This window comes from Xenia sp. Carnegie-2017, unplaced genomic scaffold (assembly GCF_021976095.1).
Source record: "Xenia sp. Carnegie-2017 unplaced genomic scaffold, XeniaSp_v1 HiC_scaffold_19, whole genome shotgun sequence".
Classification (NCBI taxonomy): Eukaryota; Metazoa; Cnidaria; class Anthozoa; order Malacalcyonacea; family Xeniidae; genus Xenia; species Xenia sp. Carnegie-2017.
This window is the reverse complement of record NW_025813481.1, coordinates 3,943,039-3,959,768: the sequence shown is the minus strand read 5'-3', so window position 1 is coordinate 3,959,768 and position 16,730 is coordinate 3,943,039. Positions and strand designations below refer to the sequence as shown.

At 35.2% G+C, this 16,730-nt stretch overlaps 1 protein-coding gene across 1 annotated transcript; it reads right to left on the bottom strand.

The window, feature by feature from the left end:
• Positions 1-74: 74 nt before the first annotated feature.
• LOC124439310 (choline transporter-like protein 4) lies at positions 75-16,451 on the bottom strand. The gene is given in 30 exon segments (XM_046989533.1): positions 75-1,118; positions 2,740-2,824; positions 2,921-2,985; positions 3,070-3,140; positions 3,255-3,328; positions 3,589-3,658; positions 6,035-6,074; positions 6,398-6,492; positions 7,581-7,627; positions 7,911-8,040; positions 8,120-8,175; positions 8,679-8,763; positions 9,359-9,451; positions 10,291-10,390; positions 10,466-10,558; positions 10,561-10,584; positions 10,951-11,012; positions 11,277-11,327; positions 11,825-11,865; positions 12,384-12,426; positions 12,675-12,801; positions 13,688-13,759; positions 14,324-14,330; positions 14,393-14,500; positions 14,602-14,704; positions 14,994-15,021; positions 15,111-15,161; positions 15,371-15,444; positions 15,520-15,568; positions 15,957-16,451. Coding segments are annotated over 30 exon segments (2,136 nt in total). The 5' UTR covers positions 16,039-16,451; the 3' UTR covers positions 75-1,008.
• Positions 16,452-16,730: the final 279 nt, after the last annotated feature.

The following is a 16,730-nucleotide window of genomic DNA, read 5'->3' as shown; positions in this document are numbered from 1 at the left end:
ACGTACAAGAAAGTAGTAAAAATTTGCTAGTTAGATTTAAGCAAACGTTAATAATAAATAAATAAGACATATAGTTATAAAATATTATTATATTTTAAGTCAAAACGTGAGTAATTTACAAACTGTAGCTCTCAGTAATGATTGTCATTGATATACATGTAGCATCAAAATGTTCTTCCTAACAAACCGTGTGTGTGCTAATATTTAATACTGATCACTATAAACAATGTTTACATTTATAAAAATGAACGCATGCGCGCGCGGATGACGGACATTTCATGAAGATAAATTATACGTAATAATTACATTAAATTAAACAGAAACCCAAAAGCAATAACTTACAACAATTAAGTAAAACTGTTAACATGTTTAGCGTATGAATTGTTTAAATCGTTTTGCGTTGCAATTGAGTGAAAATGCCAACCTACTTGTAAATATATTGGGATGGGTTGTTAAAATAATAACACCCAGTATACAAAATAATCTTTTTTGTCGCATTAGTTTACTTTACTATTCTGTATTCACACAAAGAAAGCTGCCTGATACAGTGGCCACGTTTTGAGTCTTCCATAAATCGTTTCCACAAATCTTTTCCATAAATCCAACTCGTACAAAACTTAGATGATTAGCATAGCAACTAATGATCAATCAATAAGATTTGGGGTGTTTGAGAAATTTGCTAAATGATCGAAGTATGAACAGTATCTACCAAGATGCATTAGATATTGTTCACACTCCCAAGCCTCACCAATGTCTTTTCACAAACACCTTGTTCATAATGGCTGTGGATAGACGCTCGATGTAAACAATTCAAATCACTTCAATAATTGCAAATAAAAACTAATGAAAACTTTCATTGCATTGCAGCGCTAGTGTAAGTTATTTTTAAAAAATCACAACGAAGTTACAAGAAAACTAAAACTCTTCTGTGCTTTGAGAGTCAATCTAAAACCTGTTTACAGAGTTTTGAAAGTAGTCGAAATACCTGTAAATAAACCTTCCATTAAATCATTCGCTGTCAGAATTTTTCTTGTTCTTTTTGCCAAGAATTTTCTTCAATCTTTTTGACATGTAGTAAGGTTTAGTTTCGGAGCCATCATTACGCTCCAAATCTTCCACTGTGTTAAAAATAAAATGAAAAATCTTGCGTGAATTTAGTCGTCATTAGGTTTCCACGATAAAATACTCTCCATTGTGTATTTTAAATGGTAAGAAGATTTAAATATTTTGAAATACATAATTTTTTTCGTTCTGCACCCTATATCTTCTAGATGTGCCTAGACAACCAATGTTGTCATAGGGCTCTGAAAAGCCAATTAGCTATATAACTAGTTTTCATGTTTCCAATAATATTATACTTGTTACATCGTTTTTCCTATGATTACACTTTTTGTGAAAGAACATGTTATAAACCTAGTGTTTGGAAACAAATAGTGTTGGTACCACTATGTCAATGGTAGCCTTAAATAAGGAATTTATTATATGTTTTATGATACTCATCGTGATCCCTAAGATCTATATTATCCCTAAAGCATCTCACGACGCGTTGCAAAGAACATCCGTGACATATCTGCCAGCAGGTTTCTGCTTTATCCGATTTTAAAATAACATTATTAATTTCATTAAAAATCTAATGTTTTCTCAATGCGTTGAACAAAGAAAATTTAGCATAGCAAGAGTAGCTAAATGAAGTTGCTGGCCTCGCTTCACAAGACACGGTCAATCAAACAACAGTCGAGCCCAAATGATCAAAGTAAACTTACAGAAGCACAAAAACAAAGTATCAATGGCCATTTTACAAACACCAAAAATGATCAAAGTAAACTTACAGAAGCACAAAAACAAAGTATCAATGGCCATTTCATAAACACCAAAAATGATCAAAGTAAACTTACAGAAGCACAAAACAAAGTATCAATGGCCATTTCATAAACGCCAAAAATGATCAAAGTAAACTTACAGAAGCACAAAAACAAAGTATCAATGGCCATTTTACAAACACCAAAAATGATCAAAGTAAACTTACAGAAGCACAAAAACAAAGTATCAATGGCCATTTCATAAACACCAAAAATGATCAAAGTAAACTTACAGAAGCACAAAAACAAAGTATCAATGGCCATTTCATAAACGCCAAAATGATCAAAGTAAACTTACAGAAGCACAAAAACAAGTATCAATGGCCATTTCATAAACACCAAAATGATCAAAGTAAACTTACAGAAGCACAAAACAAAGTATCAATGGCCATTTCATAAACATAAAATGATCAAAGTAAACTTACAGAAGCACAAAAACAAAGTATCAATGGCCATTTTACAAACACCAAAAATGATCAAAGTAAACTTACAGAAGCACAAAACAAAGTATCAATGGCCATTTCATAAACGCCAAAATGATCAAAGTAAACTTACAGAAGCACAAAACAAAGTATCAATGGCCATTTCATAAACGCCAAAATGATCAAAGTAAACTTACAGAAGCACAAAACAAAGTATCAATGGCCATTTCATAAACGCCAAAAATGATCAAAGTAAACTTACAGAAGCACAAAAACAAAGTATCAATGGCCATTTCATAAACGCCAAAATGATCAAAGTAAACTTACAGAAGCACAAAAACAAAGTATCAATGGCCATTTCATAAACGCCAAAATGATCAAAGTAAACTTACAGAAGCACAAAAACAAAGTATCAATGGCCATTTCATAAACGCCAAAAATGATCAAAGTAAACTTACAGAAGCACAAAAACAAAGTATCAATGGCCATTTCATAAACGCCAAAAAACGCCGAGGCGATAACGTATGTTGCCACCGTAACGATCTAAAACGAAAATAAAAAGTTCAGATATATATGAAAGAAAACAACACAGTTCTCACACAAGGAAAACCTTCTTCATGCAATAAAGTAAACACTTACAATGACAGGTGCCAAATAATAGTTTAAGTTTTTCTCTCTTTCGAACCAATAAAAACTTCCCACGGCTAAATATGATGAAAGTTTATGTAAAAACAAGACTTCTTCTTAATATCATCATGATCATGAAGAAATCAAAAAGTACAACCAACCCATTCCCAGTGTGATGGTCAGTTTTCCAATGAACAACAAGAAGTCTGTGACTTTGTCCAAGACGGCCACCCTACAAAGGACATCGTGAAGACATAAAGAATTGAACAGTGATAAGATGGTCACCATGGACGAACATGGTGAACGCCAATTACATGAAGTATCATAGGACGTTTGTATACAATACCTTAGGATGTTCCTCATCAATAACAGAAACGCGTTCTTTGCGGACACGCAAAAGTTCTTACCGTAAACAGCGATCTAAAATACAACACACGATGTGAAGTTTGTAAGACATAAAGTGCATAATATATTTATATGTTTACAAGGATAAATAGTTGGAATGTTATTAAACAAAAAGAATGATAGCATAATGCTTTAACCAACAACTATAGAAAATAACGACCTTATCTAACAACATTTGAGAAATTAACCTTCTATCATTCTTTTTGTTTATATTTATATATATAATAAAGTTGAAGATTAAAAATACAGGTTTTAAACGTACAAACGACACACACCTCAATGTAAGCGTTCTTGTTCAGGAACTTCAAGAACTTTTCCAAGCACCAAAAACAGCATTTTAAACACCTAGCACAAGGAACGTACCATTGAGAAATAACACACTGCATGAATATTTATGAACTACGAAGCTTGTGAAAAATAACGACGTTAACGTAGTCGTAAACCGACGACAGCTGTCGTCAATGTAGAAAGTAACACAGAAAAATAACGACGTTAACGTAGTCGTAAACCGACGACAGCTGTCATCAATGTAGAAAGTAACACAGAAAAATAACGACGTTAACGTAGTCGTAAACCGACGACAGTTGTCGTCAATGTAGAAAGTAACACAGAAAAATAACGACGTTAACGTAGTCGTAAACCGACGACAGCTGTCGTCAATGTAGAAAGTAACACAGAAAAATAACGACGTTAACGTAGTCGTAAACCGACGACAGTTGTCGTCAATGTAGAAAGTAACACAGAAAAATAACGACGTTAACGTAGTCGTAAACCGACGACAGCTGTCGTCAATGTAGAAAGTAACACAGAAAAATAACGACGTTAACGTAGTCGTAAACCGACGACAGTTGTCGTCAATGTAGAAAGTAACACAGAAAAATAACGACGTTAACGTAGTCGTAAACCGACGACAGCTGTCGTCAATGTAGAAAGTAACACAGAAAAATAACGACGTTAACGTAGTCGTAAACCGACGACAGTTGTCGTCAATGTAGAAAGTAACACAGAAAAATAACGACGTTAACGTAGTCGTAAACCGACGACAGCTGTCGTCAATGTAGAAAGTAACACAGAAAAATAACGACGTTAACGTTGTCGTAAACCGACGACAGCTGTCGTCAATGTAGAAAGTAACACAGAAAAATAACGACGTTAACGTAGTCGTAAACCGACGACAGTTGTCGTCAATGTAGAAAGTAACACAGAAAAATAACGACGTTAACGTAGTCGTAAACCGACGACAGCTGTCGTCAATGTAGAAAGTAACACAGAAAAATAACGACGTTAACGTAGTCGTAAACCGACGACAGCTGTCGTCAATGTAGAAAGTAACACAGAAAAATAACGACGTTAACGTTGTCGTAAACCGACGACAGCTGTCGCCAATGTAGAAAGTAACACAGAAAAATAACGACGTTAACGTAGTCGTAAACCGACGACAGCTGTCGTCAATGTAGAAAGTAACACAGTAAAATAACGACGTTAACGTAGTCGTAAACCGACGACAGCTGTCGTCAATGTAGAAAGTAACACAGAAAAATAACGACGTTAACGTAGTCGTAAACCGACGACAGCTGTCGTCAATGTAGAAAGTAACACAGAAAAATAACGACGTTAACGTAGTCGTAAACCGACGACAGCTGTCGCCAATGTAGAAAGTAACACAGAAAAATAACGACGTTAACGTAGTGGTAAACCGACGACAGCTGTCGCCAATGTAGAAAGTAACACAGAAAAATAACGACGTTAACGTAGTCGTAAACCGACGACAGCTGTCGTCAATGTAGAAAGTAACACAGAAAAATAACGACGTTAACGTAGTGGTAAACCGACGACAGCTGTCGCCAATGTAGAAAGTAACACAGAAAAATAACGACGTTAACGTTGTCGTAAACCGACGACAGTTGTCGTCAATGTAGAAAGTAACACAGAAAATAACGACGTTAACGTAGTGGTAAACCGACGACAGCTGTCGCCAATGTAGAAAGTAACACAGAAAATAACGACGTTAACGTTGTCGTAAACCGACGACAGCTGTCGTCAATGTAGAAAGTAACACAGAAAAATAACGACGTTAACGTTGTCGTAAACCGACGACAGCTGTCGCCAATGTAGAAAGTAACACAGAAAAATAACGACGTTAACGTAGTGGTAAACCGACGACAGCTGTCGCCAATGTAGAAAGTAACACAGAAAAATAACGACGTTAACGTTGTCGTAAACCGACGACAGTTGTCGTCAATGTAGAAAGTAACACAGAAAAATAACGACGTTAACGTAGTCGTAAACCGACGACAGCTGTCGCCAATGTAGAAAGTAACACAGAAAATAACGACGTTAACGTAGTCGTAAACCGACGACAGCTGTCGCCAATGTAGAAAGTAACACAGAAAAATAACGACGTTAACGTAGTCGTAAACCGACGACAGCTGTCGCCAATGTAGAAAGTAACACAGGGCCCGGTTGAAAGAAGGCCGAATGGCGCTATCCAATGGACAGCCTAATTTTTTTGAACGTCGAAAAAAGTCTTAAAAGAGAAAAATATAAGATTTGAACTGAGAAATCACAGATATAAAATATCATTTCCAAGATTACAAAATTTATTCGTCGTAAAGAAAGTACGAACACATTTTTTACAAGTTTGAAAATTTTACTATCTAACAAATAACGCTATCTAGGCTTCGTGCAAACGACGCCTAATATATTTCTAAAAACACTCACTTTAAAATGAACTTTACAATTTGATAGTTCTGTCCGCTTTCTAAATGAATAAAGAGTGAGTAACATTTAAATGAATAAAGAGTAAGTAACATTTAAATGAATAAAGAGTGAGTAACATTTAAATGAATAAAGAGTGAGTAACATTTAAATGAATAAAGAGTGAGTAACATTTAAATGAATAAAGAGTGAGTAACATTTAAATGAATAAAGAGCGAGTAACATTTAAATGAATAAAGAGCAGTAACATTTAAATGAATAAAGAGCGAGTAACATTTAAATGAATGTGAAACATTTCTCACGGAAAATATCCTTTTTAAAAAGCACATCGCGACAATTTTAAATTATATCAGTTTTGATTTCTACCTTTGAGTTTATATTCGATGTATTCAAGAACAGTTCGAATCAGTTGCACAATTGCAATGATCAAAGATCCAAACGCAAGAGAACCAGTGTGGTAACTTAAAAATGAAAAGATATTAAATTTTTATTTGGGAAATAAAATCTGGTGATCAAAGATTCAAACGCAAGAGAACCAGTGTGGTAACTTAAAAATGAAAAGATATTAAATTTTTATTTGGGAAATAAAATCTGGTGATCAAAGATTCAAACGCAAGAGAACCAGTGCGGTAACTTTAAAAAATGAAATGATACCAGGTTCTGGTTGGGAAATAAAATCTGCATAGTTTTATATACTTCGGTTTAAACTTGAGTCAGCACATCCCTGGGTTTATTTGAAATTTTTTTTCACCGTATTCAGAAGAAATTACGAATAATTTCTTTTTAAAGTGTTGCCTGTGTTGAGTGGTTTCATCTATCAAGTTATCTTACTAAAATTGTCTTTTCTTCTGAATCATACGGTAATCAACATTTATTGGATAAGGTTGAGCATGATATCAAGAATTATTCAGACCGAAGTCTATGTTATCACCGAAGCTAAGCAGAGGTTTGAATAATTCTTGATATCATGCGGAAAACGAATTCAATAATTGTTTTATTATTAACCTCAACTAACTGAAAAATTATTAAAACTGATAAATGTAAAACATTTTCAAACCTTCGTTAATTTATCGTTGAAAAAACCCCCGTTTTTTCAAGTCCTTGTTAAAATATGCTGTAAATATGTTCAAAACCAGCTTAGTTGCTTTTTTTAGTGTTTTTCACATCCCTTTTGCCCGAAAGTTTTCGCTTATCGTGTTTAGAAACTGTGGTAAACATCGCTTTTATTTTTTTCAAAACCGGCTTTTAGTGGCGTTAATATTTGTAGAAACTATTATCTTGTTTAAAAATAAAAGTTTCTCCGGATTTATAAATAATTTTATTGAGCTTTCGACTCGTTGCTTCGAGCCTTCATCAGAATGAGGAAATTATCTATTTACACTTGCTTTTAGCTTGCAAACGCTTAGAGCGTCTAATTGGATTAGCGGGTGGATTAATGTGATTGGATGGGGTGAAATGCGTTGCTGCATTTGAGTAGGAGCTATTATCTGTAGGTAGTTGACCAATCACAGCCAACATTGCTTACAAAGTGAATAATAATGATAATTACCGTAAGGTACGCCAGAAAGATGACATGACTGGAAATGTGGGAATATCCTGTGATGACGGAGGACATAAATATAAAGAAATGGTGACAATACTTAATAAAGCATTAAAGAACGTTTTGTCATCGTAACTACAGCTTAGTAAGAAAAAAAATTAACTATTGAAACAGTTGTCAAGCCTCTTCGAATGTAACAATGCCAACAATCCTGGCCGTGACACTTTCAATCCTGATATACTGCAGGCTCAAAGTTTTTAGCCGTTTACACCATTGCCATTATGTACAGCGGGCTCAGATATTATAGATAAGTAAATTGGCATGCTCATTAAAATTTACCGTCTTTTTATCCCATGCCCAATAATAAGAAGCAAAAGCTCCAGCCAAGACACATTGACCAAGCGCTATCACGAAATTCAGCAACCAAAACCAACCAAACAAGTGATAGATTTGAAGCCGTAATATGGTTCTAAAAATACATGCGAAACAAAGTGTTTCCAAGCTGCAAAAGAAATTAGTTTTACTCTTCTATCGCATTTCCAACATACACTTCTTCCGAGTACTTGAGAAATTGGCAGGTTTCATTTGCGGAGGTCTTAAAACTCTGCAAAACAAGTAGGAAAAATTAATCTACACATCAGTCTGCCGAAAAAATGACACACAGTCCCCACAGCAGTATATTGAAGACAAATGACACACAGTCCACACAGCAGTATATTGAAGACATATGACACACAGTCTACACAGCAGTATATTGAAGACAATTGACACACAGTCCCCACATCAGTCTGCAGAAAAAAAATGACACACATTCCACACAGCAGTATATTGAAGACATATGACACACAGTCTACACATCAGTCTGCAGAAAAAATGACACACAGTCCACACAGCAGTATATTGAAGACATATGACACACAGTCTACACATCAGTCTGCAGAAAAAAATGACACACAGTCCACACAGCAGTATATTGAAGACATATGACACACAGTCTACACATCAGTCTGCAGAAAAAAATGACACACAGTCCACACAGCAGTATATTGAAGACATATGACACACTGGTATTCGCATTTTAAACGAGAGTCTGGTAATATTATTCACCTGACAAAGCTGTCCCGTGACTGTTTTTGTCCCGTTTTCATTGACAACTTGTTGAAACTCGGCATCTCCAGTTGTAACGAGGTAACTTTAATCAACTACATTAAGGATAATATTCAGATGCCAAGGCAAAGGGAGCCAAGAGTCAAGGAGCTGCTAAGCAGACGAACCAAAAAACCTATGCCTCACACTATCTTGCGAGTTAGCAATATGACCCTCAAACGATCCTTCGATGATCATTTTAATCCCCAATCAATGAGATACAATTTGTAATATTTTGGTTAATTTCATTTTGAATAATTAGAGATATTGAAAACCAGACAAATAAAAGCAAGCCAACTCTTGTAACACAATGGATGTCCCCCCCCCCTCCCTCTCTCACGTCAGAACAAATCATCATGAATACATGTTAAAGGAAAAATCAAAGCGTTTGCCTGTTTTCACATTTGTCTGTAATTTTATAAAAGAAACAAACGATGTATTTTGTGTTTCCACTGGCATATGCAAACCTCAAGACGCGTGTGAGAACTCTCGAGCATGTGCAACCCTTGACTTTCGGTTTTGAGCTTTTACTGATCTGCTTTCGAGTTCTCCCCAAAGTCTCATTAGTAATCATCCCTTACTTCTTAGTTAGACAAATTTTATATTTGTTTTGCACTATTGCTGTATTCATGAAAGGATACACTCCAACACCCACAAACCAAGAGAAAACTATCAACTGTAACAACCAAGGTATGATTGGAAATAATAAAGTAAACAACATTGATGAAATGGCTCTATAATAATAAGAAAAATGAACAGGTCACATGAACATCACATCATATACATATTTTATTGGTGTACATTGCATGCATACATTCTCATGCAAAAACTTGTAGCTCTAACGAATTATAAAGGGGTCGGGTGGAAATACGATCCTGCGTTCACTCGCAACTTGAGTGGATTACAGAAAGTCAAACCAAATGGATAACAGGAGTCAAATTTGCTCACGTCTGTTTAATGCACAAAGAAATCCACATATATTTACCCATGTCACATGAGATAATCTACGCATGTCAGAAAGACACAATCTACGCATGTCACAAAGACACAATCTACACATGTCACATGAGATAATCTACGCATGTCAAAAAGACACAACCTACGCATGTCACATGAGATAATCTACGCACGTCAAAAAGACACAATCTATACATGTCAGAAAGACACAATCTACACATGTCAGAAAGACACAATCTACGCATGTCACAAAGACACAATCTACACAAGTCACAAAGACACAATCTACACATGTCAGAAAGACACAATCTACGCATGTCACAAAGACACAATCTACACATGTCACAAAGACACAATCTACACATGTCAGAAAGACACAATCTACACATGTCAGAAAGACACAACCAACGCATGTCACAAAGACACAATCTACACATGTCAGAAAGACACAATCTACACATGTCAGAAAGACACAACCAACGCATGTCACAAAGACACAATCTACACATGTCAGAAAGACACAACCAACACAAGTCACAAAGACACAATCTACACATGTCAGAAAGACACTGCCTTCTTTGATGAATCTTTGTGAAAAAGACACAGTCCATCCTACCGGCTGCCTTCCTTGATCAATGCGATAGCAATTTGTATTCTCTTTCGTAGTGCGAGCAGCACAAGCAGTAGAACGAAAGAAAACAAGGCAAGGATAATAGCTATAAATAAATATATTTCATTAAGTTCAAAACACTTACGAAAATTTAAGTTTGGCAAAAGTTTCATAGACTTACTGAATGCCAGCCAAGTATTCTTGTTATCCGTATACACGGAAAGATCAGTCGTGAACGAGAAAGTAGATGATCTTCCTTCTTGTCTAAGTCGTGATACTTCGTGTAACAATAATAAATGCCTAAACATAGTTGGAAATCTCAATCAATTAGTGAAGTACAGAAGAGCTACGAACTCATTTTGACCTTTTTCATTCACGACAATGATTTAAAAATCATACCAGTGAGTACATAAATCTACAGGCTGAATGGATTCTTTAAAGTCAAACACAACTCACAAGTCGCTTTTTCTAAGGGGGGGATTTAATGCATAGAAAACATTTGGTTTTAGGATAAACTTAATTAAACAGAACATGCACACATCACTCCCAATGAAACAATCTCTCCCCGAAATCATGAAACTGGCTACGCCACTTTCAGACAACAAGATATATGATGTAAGCTAATGATTTACGAGGTATGCTTAGCTACATATAGGGTCAGCTTACCATATCCCAACAGTGTGAACACAGCATACAATGTTACCCACACCATCAATCCAGCAATCCACCTTAAAACGTACAGAAAAACACAATATTTCACATAGAAATTTTAAGTTTCTGATGAAAACGTGGGCAAATTAAAAAAACCAGGTTTCAAAACCTAATACAATCCAATATTCAATAATGTAGGTAATTTTTGTAACATTGAGGAATGTAATGTGAAAATACGCATGTCTTTGTTTTCAAACAAATGCTATCATAGATTTTAAACAGCTAAATACCATATCCATTTGGCAACAAAACAATAAGAGATTTATACAAAGTTGCAATACCTCATGAGTACGATGTAGAGAAAACAACTGCCGACTGCTATGCCAAAACCGCTGGAATTGAGATGTGAAAAAAAACAACTTTAGAAATTCATGTTTGCAGCTCTGGGGAATCAGTGACGTAGCAGACTAGTTAATTGGGGGGGGGGGAGGGCACATATTCATGTATTCATGTTCTGCCACATTAAATTCCTTTGAGATCCATTGTTTTCAACGGATTAAGCTGCCTCCTCCTCCTCCCCCCAATTAACAATTCTGGTACGACACAGTGGGGAATTCTTAGCTTGGAAATGTTATGAAAAACAAGTTAGAGACAGAACACATTTTCAAAGCTTCAAAATTGAATGAACAATTAACAAGCTAAATTCTGCCATACAACAAACTTTTCATACTTAGTGTTAAATCGGCTTTAAAAAATGTACGACAACATGCTCAACAAAACTATTGCATACAAAAATCCTCCCGTTAATTTGGGTCAAAGAACTGAATGCCATAAAACGAGATACGAGGCAGGTGTCAGAAGCAATGCGGGCAGCTAAAATTGTACGTACGCTAATATCCACCACCAAGAATTACTGACATCTTCCAACACCTGAAAAATACAAGTAAAATGAATAAAACTGCATCATGTATAAAATAACATTAGCAGGTTTCATAAAAGACTTTGAATCATCGTTAACGATCAGTGGTTATAAGTTATATGATAAGAGTAAAGCTTGCGAACGGTATTGTCCTGTTTTGGAAGTATCGCTTTCACATGACATTGTCAAATTCTCATCAACACTTTAACAAGAATACACGGGCAAAACTCAATACGAAGCTTATCGTGCTTTTTCTTACTAGATTGTACAGGAGATTTCTGCACTAAAACAACTACCCACAAACATGAAAAAAACAGGCCTGTCGGAATCTGAGCGGTTGGTCAAGAATAAATCACGTAGATGTTTAGGAGAATTGTAAACGATGAAATTCCTCACCGTATCCCTAGTGACGTCGCTATGTATCTTGGTTTTCAGCTCAGCCCAGCCCCCCTTCCCTCACCCCAATCGTCATTTACTTCAAACATCCCTGAAAGAAAACAAGATATGTCCCGGATCGGGAACTACGTACCTTGAAACCAACATTCTGCACGTTAATCAAAGCTTGAACGTACCTAAAATACAGAACAACGACGGAAAAATAAACAAGCAGTAAAAGGATAATGATAGTAAAACGCTTCCAATCAACCAACAAAAATTTCTTGCATAAGGTAAAGTGCTTTAACTCCGGAACATGAAATGTCAGATGTCACGAGTATTTTCAAAGAACATCGAGTTTATACTTATAAATGGACAATTAGATAATTTAATATTGAAGGCTATTCCCTTGTGTTATTTACGTATGATTTTAAGAAAGACTTACTTTGAACCTCTTTCCACACTAGTTTCATTGAAAGTTTCATTGTTTGTATTTCTGAGAAATGTGTTGTTCGCGTTGGTTAGAGTGCTGGTCGTTTCACCAAACACGGTAGGAATGCAGCGATTTAAGACTAGGAAAAATGACAAGAATTGAAGAAATAAAAAGTTGGGTACGATGAAGATTTTGAGAGTTTTAGTAAACAAGCTAACATAAGTGATCTATAGCTCTGTGTTCTAATTGTTAAAACTATGTACAGTCAAGAGAAGCACTACCACGTATCCTCCTCCTACCCCCATCAATTATACATAATATTAATCCTAACACGGTTTTTACATGCGCATGAAAAACATGTGACTTGGACAAGATTTGAACTCACACCTTTGGGATACTAGTCCACCGCTCTACCTGTTGAGCTACCAAGCTCACAGAGATTGGAGACAAGTCAAATCACTCTCCAATCCCTGTGGGCTTTGACATGTCTCCAATCCCTGTGGGCTTGGTAGCTCTACAGGTAGAGCGATGGACTAGTATCCCAAAGGTGTGAGTTCAAATCTTGTCCAAGTCACATGTTTTTCATGTGCATGTAAAAACCGTGTTAGGATTTATAATTTATATTATGTATAATTTCTGATGATGGCCCACATCAATTGGTAGTTAAAAAAGGCACATTACTATTATAAAAGCCTCCCTTCCCCCACCCCATGAATAGTGAGAAAAAGTGCATAGATCATATACTACTCCCAATCCAAGACAATCATCCTCTTACCCCTAGGGATCCCTCTTTTCACTAGTTAAACATAGCATGATCATTGCACATCACACAGCCAAATGCATGGTGGTTTAAAAATACAACATGCATTTTGCCAATATTTTAACACAGCCTCATTTTCTTAGGGTAGTAAAATTGGTTCACAAAGTTGGTTAATATACCATGACAATTACAAAACATAGATGGTGATAAATACCATATACATCTAACTAATTTACATACACTGCAGACAAATAAAAATACATACTGTCTTCACTTTTCAAGTAATACGGAGCACACGAACCATTGGAAACAAGTTCTTTTTCACGTCTAAGTTCAACTATAAAAGAATGTTAATTGTTATGGAAAGTTAATATATTTAAAAGGTTGAATTTGTCAGACTTAAATAAACTGTGCAACAACTTAATCACATAAAGAATATAAAAGTTTTAAACTATTGTCAGTGCCTTTCAATGTCTTCATTTAAGAAAAAATGTTTACAGTGTTTTCAGAGGTTTATGCAAACAAAGGAGAGCTTTGAGAAAACTTGAGAGAAAGATAAGTGCAAGCCCAAGACTAAAAGTTAAGGGTTCTACCTTCTCAAGAGTTCTCACCAATGCCTGAGCAAATAGGAATCTTTCATTTCATTTCATTTTAAAACAATAATGCAAAAGAGATCATTATAAAATATACTTTTTAATTTTGTCTCTAACATGTATTTATGATTGATTGCAAATTCTCTTTGATTGATCTATTTGGTTGAGCTCAGATTGGTTTGCCCAGACCTATGCAAACTCAGGAGTGATTCATTGTTTTTATTTAATAATATTGACTAGAACTAGTACTGTTGAAAGTTATACAAGTATCTGTACAGTATCTGAAAGTTGTACTATGAAAGTTATACCAGTATCCTCATATACGGAGAACAAAGGCATCATACATTTATAAAGTAATTCAATAAATAATGTCTTACATCCTCCTCATCACATGAAGTTTTAACAATATCAGGTCTGCATTCCATCATGCAAAATTTTCGACTATATCCAAGTTCGTTTTCTTTTGGGCAACTTTTAACACAGACCTGAAAAATTTAACACTAAACTTAGACAATGAAGCATTTTCCTTTAATTTGTGATTTACATTCATCAACATGATACATATGGAAAGAAAAGTTCTACTGACCTGAGTTGTAGGACAGGCAAAATTCAATCCACTTATCAAAGATGTTGCACTGGATAAGCTAATACAATCCGTCAAATCAAAGAACAACAAATTCGGTTTATCCCTATAAACGGTTTAAACAACTTATACAAACTATACTTTAAAAGTGAAAGGTTCGAACCTGACTCAATAGCTGGAAACTACTATTACAAGTTATGTTCATCCAAGTTTAGTGTATTTCTGAAAAAGACTGTTGGTGTTTACATTGATTGACAATTTGACAACCTAAATGGTAGTCATCTTCAGAGTCATTCATCAAAAATACCAAAAATCCTTCTATAAAGCCTAAACTATCATAGGTGAACATCCATTTCTAAATATAGACTTTAATGGTGTGTGATTTGTGCACTTACGAAAGTTCCCCACGTCCGCATGTTTTGCCTAAAATAGAACATCACGTACATATATCAGACCTACATCATTTTCTTTGTAATATATTGTGAAAATTAAGCTATAGTGAGGAACATTACCCTCAGAGTTCACAGGATGGATGAGACGAGAAGGATCTCCCAAAGCAAAAGCTTAAGAAAGAAAAAAATGACAAATGTCTTATTCACTCTAAATACACAGGGATAAATATTGTTGACATTGATAATGTTTCATGAATATAATAATACCTAATGACATTGACAAATGATATAACATTTTGTATACCTTGCAAGTTGTCAAGCTGTTCTTTGACATTACCAAAATAAAAGTTTTAGATGAAACTACCATCTATAATACTTACCAATTCCACCAACAATGACCATGCCAATGAGGTATACAATGAATAGTATACAGCATGGAATATCAGTGCAACTCCTAAAAAATAAATTTACAAAATAAATACGTATCCACTACATACATCTCTTTGCATTCAATTCTGTTGGTCTGCACCTGTCTTTTATGGGTCCATGAAACTCTGGATCATGTTTCCTGGCTTTACCTTAAAAGTAAACACACTTGACAACGTTGAGAGAGTGCAGCAGTAATGTATCAAGTTGTTCATTTTTTGAATCGTTTAAATACTGCGTAGTGCAGGTCGCGCTTTATGGCATGTGAGCTTATAAGTCATGCAACAGTGCAACTTATTATGAGATAGTCTTTCTCCAACATTCCTAACAATTATGGCTTTCATTTGATGAAAACGGTTCTTTCTCGGGTTGTTAAAAGAACACTTGGTATCAAACTATTTTTTATCCACTTGACGAAGGAATGATAAGATTATACAGACGTGACGAATTTAAAAACTATAAATACGAAGGATATCAAGTCACACCGCACTAAAACTCATTGTTTAATCATATTTCACATCGTAAACTGTCAATACATACCATATTTTCCACTACCACCACCGTCGCTTTTTCCCATGTCAATATCGCTTGTATTCTCGGTTTTATTGCCACAACAACCCATCCTGGATATTTTGAACAAAAATATTCGTCGCAAGTATTCAATCAAGCTTTACTTCACTTCAACTGGGGGTGCTTTAAGCGTATTCAATTCAACAAAATGACTCAATTCGTTTTCGAAACTTTCCGCCTGGGAAACCTTTTGTTAAGGCTACACAATCTTCTTTGAACTTTTAAAATATTGACACGAACGTCATTTATGAGCAGTTGGCAAAAAGACGACCAATGCGGAAGGGAAATTATACTAAGCAAGTCATGTTTTCGTCCGCTCTTTTACGTGATTGGTCAATTTTCGTCTACATAAACGCAGCATTGGTTATCATGGCGACCACATTAAAAACCTACAAAACATTGCCAACTAACGCCATAGAAATTAGAAAAGCCATTAATTGTCAGAATGTATATTTTTGATGTGCATGAGTAGGCGGAGCAAAATTTGAGCTAAGTTTGACGTATTGCTCCCACGCTGTTTCATTAATTTAAATTATAAGTGGGAAGACAAATGTTCTCACAATATTATACATTTTTAAGTACCAACTTGAAATAAATTTGATTAATACTTGATTTACATGAAACGAAAATAGCGAGCGTTATTATTTGTGTAGTCCATTCTTACAAAATATGTCAAGCTATATTAGCCTACATACACGAGAAAAGGGACACAACAAACAAAGAAAAAAACAAACATACGAACAT